Source organism: Rhinopithecus roxellana, unplaced genomic scaffold, assembly GCF_007565055.1.
Source record: "Rhinopithecus roxellana isolate Shanxi Qingling unplaced genomic scaffold, ASM756505v1 contig449, whole genome shotgun sequence".
NCBI classification, from domain to species: domain Eukaryota; kingdom Metazoa; phylum Chordata; class Mammalia; order Primates; family Cercopithecidae; genus Rhinopithecus; species Rhinopithecus roxellana.
This window is the reverse complement of record NW_022143324.1, coordinates 52,434-65,483: the sequence shown is the minus strand read 5'-3', so window position 1 is coordinate 65,483 and position 13,050 is coordinate 52,434. Positions and strand designations below refer to the sequence as shown.

General features: G+C 24.1%; 1 protein-coding gene across 1 annotated transcript; it reads left to right on the top strand.

The window, feature by feature from the left end:
- Positions 1–3,339: 3,339 nt before the first annotated feature.
- LOC115896029 (40S ribosomal protein S2-like) lies at positions 3,340–4,213 on the top strand. Its single transcript, XM_030926507.1, has 2 exons — positions 3,340–3,368; positions 3,469–4,213. The coding sequence occupies exons 1-2, from the start codon at positions 3,340–3,342 to the stop codon at positions 4,211–4,213; spliced, it is 774 nt and encodes a 257-aa protein (XP_030782367.1).
- Positions 4,214–13,050: the final 8,837 nt, after the last annotated feature.

Below are 13,050 nucleotides of genomic sequence, written 5' to 3'. Positions count from 1 at the left end.
ATGACCAATATCATAGTTCCAAAATTGAGTACCAAATAGTTTTATAATAGTATAGGATAAACATAAGATATAATAGATCATGGTATAATATGCAGACATAAATAGATATACTACATAAGTTTAAAATAGAGACTCATAGATATTCATAGATAATAGGATCCAAACTATAGACCCATAGATATAATATATATAGGAAACTATAGATATAATACATATAGGTTAAATAAAGATTAATATATGTAAAGATTGTATAACAAAAGATTAAACAGATAGAGGTATAAAACATAGAACAATAATCTATAATAGATGTAGGTAGTAATATATGAGATAATCATAGCTAATTATAATATAAATATACATCTTAATAATTGCTCTACGGAAAAAATATAGATATACGGATATAGGTATAATATTGTTATACATCGGTTAAGTATAACATAATGGATCATCAAGTATAATAGATATGGCAAAAATATAGACATAATAGATATATAGATATATGTATAAAAATAGAATATAATAGATATACAGGCTATAGGTATAAAAAATAAGACTAATAAGATATAATAGATATACGCATAAAACATAGAGCTAATAATATAGGTATAAAATATAGACATAATAGATATAAAGGGATTGTAGGTATGAAATATCGGACTACTAGCTATAATAGATTAGGTATAAATTATAGACATAATTGGTATATCTATAGGTATAAAATATAGACATAATAGATAAAATAGATTATAGGTTATAAAATATTAGATAAAGAATCTATAGATTAGGTATAAGACCTTCGACATACTAGATATGATATATATGGTTAAATATGACATAATACATATGTATATATAGGCATATAAATATAGACATATAGATTATAATAGATTATAGGATAAATACAGACATAATTGTACAGGTATAAATATGACTAATAGATATAATCGATATGTTAAAAATATAGAATAATAGAATAAAGATATAGTTATAAAACTCTTAGACATAACAAAGACATAGTAGATACATATAAAATATAGATCATAGATATGGGTATAAAATATCGATATAGATATAATAGATGTACGTAAAAAATAGATATATCGATTCGGTTTATCAATTAGATACATAGATATAGGTATACAATATCGATATAATAGATATAATTATAACCTATAACAAATATAATAGATATAAATTATAGGTAAACATATAGCTATCCTAGATTATAGAATAGGAATAAAATCTAGTCTAAAGATATAATAGATATCGGTATAAAATATAGACATAATAGCTCTAGATATAGGTGAACAACTATAGATTATAATGGATATAGGTTCAATATTGATATAATAGATATAGGTAAAATATGGAATAGTGATATTATAATAGACTAAGCTATAACATATCGCCATAACATATTATAATAGATTTCGGAATAAAATATTGACATAAAGATATACTAGCTAAAAGATAGAAAATGTAGACTTAATAGATCTGATAGATTATTGGTATAAATATAGACATATAGGCTATCTAGGTACGCTATAACAATAGTCATAATAGATATAATAGATATAGTTGTATAAATATAGACATAGCGATGGTATACATAGATCTATGATACAATATGACATAATAGATGAATAATATGTAGTTTAAGCAAGGTATAAGATATAGCACTAGAGAGCTTAGGTATAACAATCAATACATAATAGAATCTAGAATACTAGGGTAAAAAATATAGACCTATGAGATATAATATATATAGGTATAAAATATCAACTAATCATAAATATAGCTACAGGGTATACATATAGACTATAATAGATATAGGAATAAACTATACGACAATAGAAAAAATACACTATAAAATTATCTAGATGGAACATTATATAAATAATCATATACGTACAGTTAAAAAACATATGGACATAATAGAAAAAGAGTAAGTATAAAATACTACATAATCAGCTAACATAGATTATAGGTAGTAAATTAGACAAGATATAATGTTATGAGGTATGAAATATAGTCTAATAGATTATAGGATATAGGTATCAAATATAGAACATAATATATTATATTGATAAAATATGAGGTACTAAGACAAATATGGCTAAATAGATAGGTCAAATAATGATAAGTATAGAAATCATATACAGTATGTTAAACTATGAATATAGATAAATAGCCAGTATAAGATAGATATAGGTTAATAATATGACTAATAGATATAGGTGTTAAACATATAGCCATAATATGATATTTATAAGGACACAATAGAGTATAAAATATAGATATATGATATAAGAGATAAGGTGTATAAAATCTAGCACTAATGGATACAATAGGGACAGAATATATACAATAGATATAGTTATAAAATCAGACATCATAGATATAATAGATAGAGAAATAAAATATAGACAAAATTGATTAATAGATAGAGGTTAAAAATAGACATCATAGATATAATAGAGGTATAATATATAGACTAATAGATATAAGTGATAGAGGTATAAATTATAGACATAATAGTATTATAGATAGAGTTATAAATGTAGGCCATAATAGATTTAACAGATATAGGTAAAACACATAATAGATATCGGTTATAAAATATAGACATAATAGATTTAATAGACTATAGTTATAAAACACAGACATAATAGATTATAATAGATATATATATAAAATACACATAATAGACATAAGGGATATAGTAAACATCTAGGACCTTAATAGATCTATAGATATATGTATAAAGATATAGACATTAATAGATATAGGTATAAAATATAGACATAATAGATATAATAGATATAGGAATAAAATATCGACATTATTGAAATAGGTATAAAATATAGACAAAATAGATATAAAAGATATAGGTATAAAATATAGTCATAATGGATATAATAGATATAGGTATTCAAAATAGACATAATAGATATAATAGATATATGTATAAGATATAGACATAATCGATATAATAGATATAGGTATAAAATATAGACATAATAGATGTAATAGATATAGGCATAAAATATAGACATAATAGATATTATAGATATAGGAATAAAATATAGACATAATTGAAATAGGTATAAAATATATTCAAAATTGATATAAAAGATATAGGTATAAAATATAGACATAGTAGATATAATAAATATAGGTATAAAATATAGACATAATAGATATCATAGATATAGATATAAAATATAGACATAATAGATATAATAGGTATAGGTATGAAATACAGACATAATAGATGTAATAGATATGTGTATAAGATATAGACATAAGCTTCTTCTCCGAGAAAACGCCAAATGGCGGATGACCCCGGTGCAGCGGGGTGGTCCGGAGGCCCTGGTGGCCCTGGGATGGGGAACCGCGGTGTCTTCCGCGGAGGTTTCAGCAGTGGCATCCGGGGCGGGGTCTTGGCCGTGGACGGGGTCGGGGCCGAGGCCGCGGAGCTCGCGGAGGCAAGGCCGAGGATAAGGAGTGGATGCCCGTCACCAAGCTGGGCCGCTTGGTCAAGGACATGAAGATCAAGTCCCTGGAGGAGATCTACCTCTTCTCTCTGCCCATTAAGGAATCTGAGATCATTGACTTTTTCTTGGGGGCCTCTCTCAAAGATGAGGTTTTGAAGATTATGCCAGTGCAGAAGCAGACCCGTGCTGGTCAGCGCACCAGGTTCAAGGCGTTTGTTGCTATCGGGGACTACAATGGCCACGTCGGCCTGGGTGTTAAGTGCTCCAAGGAGGTGGCCACCGCCATCCGTGGGGCCATCATCCTGGCCAAACTCTCCATTGTCCCGGTGCGCAGAGGCTACTGGGGGAACAAGATCGGCAAGCCCCACACCGTCCCTTGCAAGGTGACAGGCCGCTGTGGCTCTGTGCTGGTGCGCCTCATCCCTGCACCCAGGGGCACTGGCATCGTCTCAGCGCCTGTGCCCAAGAAGCTGCTCATGATGGCTGGTATTGATGACTGCTACACCTCAGCCCGGGGCTGCACTGCCACCCTGGGCAACTTCGCCAAGGCCACCTTTGATGCCATCTCTAAGACCTATAGCTACCTGACCCCTGACCTGTGGAAGGAGACTGTGTTTACCAAGTCTACCTATCAGGAATTCACTGACCACCTTGTCAAGACCCACAACAGAGTCGCCGTGCAGCAGACCCAGGCTCCAGCTGTGGCTACAACATAGGCTTTTTATACAAGAAAAATAAAGTGAATTAAGCCTGTAAAAAAAAAAAAAAAGATATAGACATAATAGATACAATAGATATAGGTATAAAATAGAGACAGATATAATAGATAAAGATATAAAATATAGACATAATAGATATAGGAATAAAATATAGACATATTGGATATAATAATTATAGGTATAAAATATAGACATAATAGATATAATATAGGTATAAAATATAGACATAATAGACAGGTATTTAATATAGACATAATAGAAATAATGGAAATAATTATAAAATATAGACATAATAGATATAATAGATAAAGGTATCAAACATAGACATAATAATTATAATAGATATAGATATAAAATATTGACATAATAGATATAGGTACAAAGTATGGACATAATGGTTATAATAGATATAGGTATGAAATATAGACAGACATAATAGGTATGGGTTTAAAATAAAGACATAATAGACATAATAGATATAGGTATAAGATATAGACATAATAGATATAATAGATATAGGTATGAAATATAGACATAATAAATTTAAAAGATATAGGTATAAAACATTGATATAATACATATAATAGATATAGGTATAAAATACAGACATAGTAGATATAATACATATTGGTATAAAATATAGACATTATGGATATAATAGATAAAGCTATAAAATATAGTCATAATAGATATAATAGATATATGGATAAGATATAGACATAATAGATACAATAGATATAGATATAAAATATAGACATAATAGATATAATAGATATAGATATAAAATATAGACATAATAGATTTAACAATTATAGGTATAAAATATAGACATAATGGATATAATAGATATAGGTATAAAATATAGACATAATAGATATAATAGATAAAGGTATAAAATATAGACATAATAGATATAGGTATTAAATATAGACATAATAGATAAAATAGAAACAGGTATAAAATATAGACATAATAGATATAGGTATAAAATATAGAAATAATACATTTAATAGATACAGTTAAAAAATATGGACATAATAGATATAATAGATATAGGTATCAAATATAGACATAATAGATATAGGTGTAACATGTAGACAAAATAGATATAGGTATAAAATATAGATATAGATATAATAGATATAGGTATCAAATATAAACATAATAGATATTATAGAGATGGGTATAAAATATAGAAGTAATAGATATAATAGATATAGGTGTAAAATATAGACATAGTCAATATAATAGATATAGGTATAAAACATAGACATAATGGATATAATAGATATAGGTATAAAATATAGACATAAAAGATATGATATAGGTATAAAATATAGACATAATAGATATAGGTATTAAATATAGACATAATAGAAATAATGGAAATAAGTAAAAAATATAGACATCATAGATATAATAGATACAGGTATCAAATATAGACATAATAATTATAATAGATATAGGTATAAAAAATTGACATATTAGATATAGGTGCAAAGTATAGACATAATGGTTATAATAGATATAGGTATGAAATATAGACATAATAGATATAATAGGTATGGGTTTAAAATTAAGACATAATAGACATAATAGATATAGGTATAAGATATAGACATAACAGATATAATAGATATAGGTATAAAATATAGACATAATAAATAGAATATATATAGGTATAAAACATTGATATAATAGATATAATAGATATAGGTATTAAATACAGACAGAGTAGATATAATACATATTGGTATAAAATATAGACATTATGGATATAATAGATAAAGATATAAAATATAGTCATAATAGATATAATAGATATAGGTATAAAATATAGACATAATAGATACCGGTATAAAATATAGACATAACAGATATAATAGATATAAAATATAGACATAATTAGATATAATAGATATATGTATACGACATAGACATTATCGATATAATATATATAGGTATAAAATGTAGGGCCGGGCGCGGTGGCTCAAGCCTGTAATCCCAGCACTTTGGGAGGCCGAGACGGGCGGATCACGAGGTCAGGAGATCGAGACCATCCTGGCTAACACGGTGAAACCCCGTCTCTACTAAAAATACAAAAACTAGCCGGGCGAGGTGGCGGGCGCCTGTAGTCCCAGCTACTCGGGAGGCTGAGGCAGGAGAATGGCGTGAACCCGGGAGGCGGAGCTTGCAGTGAGCTGAGATCTGGCCACTGCACTCCAGACCGGGCGACAGAGCGAGACTCTGCCTCAAAAAAAAAAAAAAAAAAAAAAAAAAAAAAATGTAGAAATAATAGATATAATAGATATAGGTATAAAATATAGACATAATAGATATAAAAGATATAGGCATAAAATATAGACATAATTGAAATAGGTATAAAATATAGACAAAATGGATATAAAAGATGTAGGTATAAAATATAGACATAATAGATATAATAGATATAGGTAAAAAATATAGACATAAGAGATATAATAGATATATGTACAAGATGTAGACATAATCGATATAATAGATCCAGGTATAAAATATAGACATAATAGATATAATAGATATAGGTATGAAATACAGACATAATAGATACAATAGATATAGGCATAATATATAGACATAATAGATATAATAAATATAGATATAAAATATAGACATAATAAATATAATAGATATAGGTATAAGATATAGACATAATAGATATAATAGATATAGATATCCAATATAGACATAATAGAAATAATAGGTATAGGTATGAAATATAGACATAATAGATATAATAGGTATGGGTTTAAAATAAAGACATAATAGACATAATAGATATAGGTATAAGATATAGATATAATAGATATAATAGATATAGGTATAAAATATAGACATAATAAATTTAATATATATAGGTATAAAACATTGATATAATAGATATAATAGATATAGGAATTAAATACAGACATAGTAGATATAATACATATTGGTATAAAATATAGACATTATGGATATAATAGATAAAGATATAAAATATAGTCATAATAGATATAATAGATATAGGTATAAAATATGGACAAAATAGATATGATAGATATAGGTATAAAATATAGACATAATAGATATAGGTATTAAATATAGACATAAGAGTTATAATAGAAATAGGAATAAAATATAGACATAATTGAAATACGTATAATATATAGACATAATGGATATAAAAGATGTAGGTATAAAATATAGACATAACACATATAATAGATATAGGTATGAAATATAGACATAATAGATATAATAGATATAGGTATGAAATATAGACAAAATAGATACAATAGATATAGGTATAAAACATTGATATAATAGATATAATAAATAAAGGTCTAAAATACAGTCATAGTGGATATAATAGGTATTGGTATAAAATAGAGACATAATAGATATAAAAGATATAGGTATAAAATGTGGACATAACAGATATAATAGATATAGGTATAAAATATAGACAGTGTAGATATAATAGATATAGGTATAAAATATAGACATTATAGATATCGGTATAAAATATAGACTTAATAGATATGATAGATATAGGAATAAAATATAGACATAACTGGTATAAAAATATAGGTATGTAATATAGGCATAATAGATACAATAGATATAGTTCTAAGATATAGACATAATAGATATAATAGATATAGGTATCAAAAATAGACATAATAGAAATAATAGGTATAGGTATGAAATATAGACATAATAGATACAATAGATATAGGTATAAAATATAGACATGATAGATATAATAGATATAGATATAAAATATAGACATAATAGATATAGGTATAAAATATAGACATAATAGATTTAACAATTATAGGTATAAAATATAGACATAATGGATATAATAGATATTGGTATAAAATATAGACATAATAGATATAATAGATAAAGGTATAAAATACAGACATAATAGATATAGGTATTAAATATAGACATAATATATATAATAGAAACAAGTATAAAATATAGACATAATAGATACGGGTATAATATATAAACATAATAGATTTAATAGATATAGTTATAAAATATAGACATAATAGATATAATAGATATAGGTATAAAATATAGACATAATAGATATCGATATAGGTATAAAATATAGACATAATAGATATCGGTATAAAATATAGACATAATAGATATAGGTATAAAATATAGACATAGATATAATAGAAATAGCTATAAAATATAAACATAATAGATATAATAGAGATTGGTATAAAATATAGACGTAATAGATATAATAGATATAGGTGTAAAATATAGACATAATAGATATAATAGATGTAGGTAGCAAATATAGACATAATAATTATAATCGATATAGGTATAAAATGTAGACATAATAGATATAATAGATATACGTATAAAATATAGACATAATAGACATAATAGATATAGGTATAAAATATAGACATAGTACATAAAGGTATAAAATATAGATAATATAGATAAAATAGATATAGGTACAAAATATAGATATAATAGCTATAGGTATAAAATACGGACATAAAAGATATAGGTATAAAATATAGACATAATAGATGTAATAGATATAGGAATAAAATTTAGATATAATTGAAATAAGTATAAAATATAGACAAAATAGATATAAAAGATATACGTATAAAATATAGACATAATAGACATAATAGATATAGGTATAAGATATAGATATAATAGATATAATAGATATATGAATGAGATATAGACATAATAGATATAATAGATATAGATATAAAATATAGACACAATAGATATAATAGATATAGGTATAAAATATTTACGTAATAGATATTATAGATACAGTTATAAAATATAAACATAATAGATGTAATAGGTATGGGTAAAAAATACAGACAATAGTTATAATAGATATAGGTATGAAATACAGACATTATAGATATAACAGATATAGGTATAATATATAGACATAATAGATGTGATATATATAGGTATAAAATATTGACATAATAGATATAATATATATAGGTATGAAATATAGTCATAATAGATATAATAGATATAGGTATTAAATATAGCCATAATAGATATAAGAGATACAGGTGTAAAATATGGATATAATAGATATAGGTATGAAATATAGACAGATATAATAGATATAGGTGTAAAATATAGAAATAATAGATATAATAGATATAGGTTTCAAATATGGATATAATAGAAATAATAGATATAGGTATACAATACAGACATAATTGATACAATAGATATAGGTATAAAATATATACATAATAGATATAATAGATATCGGTATAAAATAGAGACATAATAGTTATAATAGATATAGGTATAAAATATAGACATAATAGATATGGGTATAAAATATAAACATAATAGATATAATAGATATAGGTATAAAATATAAACATAAGAGATATAATAGATATAGGTATAAAATATAGACATAATAAATATTATCAATACAGGTATAAAATATGGACATAATAGATATAGGTATAAAGTATAGACATAATCGATATAATAGATGTAGGTATTAAATATAGACATAATAGGCCGGGCGCGGTGGCTCAAGCCTGTAATCCCAGCACTTTGGGAGGCCGAGACGGGCGGATCATGAGGTCAGGAGATCGAGACCATCTGGCTAATACAGTGAAACCCCGTCTCTACTAAAAAATACAAAAAACTAGCCGGGCGACTAGGCGGGCGCCTGTCGTCCCAGCTACTCGAGAAGCTGGGACAGGAAAATGGCGTGAACCCGGGAGGCGGAGCTTGAAGTGAGCGGAGAGCTGGCCACTGCACTCCAGCCTGGGCAGCAGAGCAAGACTCCGTCTCAAAAAAAAAAAAAAATATATATAGACATAATAGATATAGGTACAAATTATAGACATAAAAGATATACGTATAAAATATAGACATAATAGATATAGGTATAAAATATAGACATAATACATATAGGTAAAAAATGTAGACATAATAGATATAATAGATATAGGTAAAAAATATAGACATAATAGATACAGGTATAAAATATAGACAGAATAGATACAACAGATACAGTTACACAATATAGAGATAATAGTTATAATAGATATAGGTATAAAATATAGACATAATAGGTATAGGTATAAAATAAATATATAATAGATATAGGTATAAAATACAGACATCATAGATATAGGTATAATATATAGACATAAAAAATATAGTAGATAGATGTATAAAATTCAGACATAATAGAATAAAAGATAGACGTATAAAATATAGAAAAAGTAGATATAATAGATAGAGGTATAAAATATAGACAAAATAGATATGGCAGATAGAGGTATAAAATATAAACATAATAGATGTAATAGATAGAGGTATAAAATATAGACCAAATAGATATAATAGATAAAGCTATAAAATATAGACATAATAGATATAATAGATAGAGGTATAAAATATATGCGATAGATATCATAGATACAGGTATAAAATATAGACATAATAGGTATAATAGATATAGGCAAAATAGATATAATAGATATAGGTATAAAATGTAGACATAATAGATACAATACATACAGTTATAAAATACAGACATAATAGACATAGCAGATAAAGTTTTAAAATATAGACATAATAGATATAGGTATAAAATAAAGATATAATAGATATAATAGAGGTACACAATATAGACCTAATAGATATAATAGACATAGGTATAAAATATAGACATAATAGATATAGGTATAAAACATAGACATAATAGATATAATAGATATAGGTATAAAATATAGACAGAATAGACATAACAGATATAGGAATAAAATATAGACATAATAGATATAATCGATATAGGTATAAAATATAGACATAAGAGATATAGGTATAAAATGTAGACCGAATAGATATAATAGATATAGGTATGAGGTATACACATAATAGATATAATAGATACTGGTATAAAATATAGACATAATGGATATAACAGATATAGGTATAAAATACAGGTATAATAGATATAGTTACGAAATATAGATATAATAGATATATTAGATATAGGTATAAAATATACATATGATAGATATAGGTATAAAATATAGATATAATAGTTATAATAGATAGAGGTATAAAATATAGATATAAAATATATAGTTATAAAATATAAATAAAAAAGATATAATAGATATAGGTATAAAATATAGACATAATAGGTTTAATAGATATAGGTATAAAATATAGACATAATAGATATAGGTATAAAATATAGACATAATATATATAATCTATATAGGTATAAAATATAGATATAATAGATAAAACAGATATAGATATAAAATATAGATATAATAGATACAGGTAGAAAATATAGATATAATAGGTATAGGTATAAATTACAGAAATAATAGATATGATAGATATAGTTATAAAATATAGACATAATAGATATAGATATAGGCATTAAATATAGACATAAGAGATATAATAGATAGAGGTATAAAAAATAGATATAATAGATATAGGTATGAAATATAGATATAATAGATATAATATATATACGTATAAAATATAGATACAATAGATATAGGTATAAAATATAGATGTAATAGAGATAATATATACAGATATAAAATATAGATATAATAGATAAAATAATAAAATATAAATATAATAGATATAATAGATATAGGTATAAAATATGGATATAATAGATATAGGTATAAAATATAGTTATAAAAGATATAGGTATAAAATATAGATAAAATAGATATAATATAGTTATAAAATGTAGACATAATAGATATAATAGATATAGGTATAAAATATAGTAATAAAAGATATAATACATACAGGTATAAAATATAGACATAATAGATATAACAGATATAAGTATAAAAAATAGACATAATAAATATAGGTATAAAATATAGACATAATAGATATAATAGATATAGGTATAAAAAATAGACATAATAGATATAATAGATATAGGTATATAATACAGACGTAATAGATAGACATAGGTATAAAAAATAGACATAATAGATATAATAGATATCGGTATAAAATATAGACATAATAGATATAATAGATACAGTTACAAAATATAGATATAATATATATAGGTATAAAATTTAGAAATAATAGATATAATAGATATATGTATAAAAAATATATATAAAAGATACAGTATAAAATATAGACAATAGATATAATAGATATAGGTATAAAATATAGATATAATGGATACAATTATAAAATATAAATACAATAGATATAATAGAGAGAGGAAAAAAATGTAGACATAATAGATATAGGTATAAAATATGGTTATAATAGATATAAGTATAAAATATAGATATAATAGTTATAGTATATATAAGCATAAAATATAGACATAATAGATATGATAGATATATGTATAAAATATAGATATAATAGATAAAATGGATATAGGTATCAAATACAGATATAATAGATACAGGTATAAAATATAGATATAGTGCATATAATAGATTTAGGCATAAAATATAGACATAATAGATATAATAGATATAGGTATAAATTATAGAAATAATAGATATAATAGATAAAGGTATAAAATATAGACATAATAGATATAATAGATATAGGTATAAAATATAGACATAATTGATATCGGTATGAAATATAAACATAATAAATATAATAGATATAGGTATAAAATATAGACATAAGAGATATAATAGATATAGGTATGAAATACAGACATAATACACATAATCGATACTGGTATAAAATATAGACATAATAGATATAAGTATAAAATATAGACATAA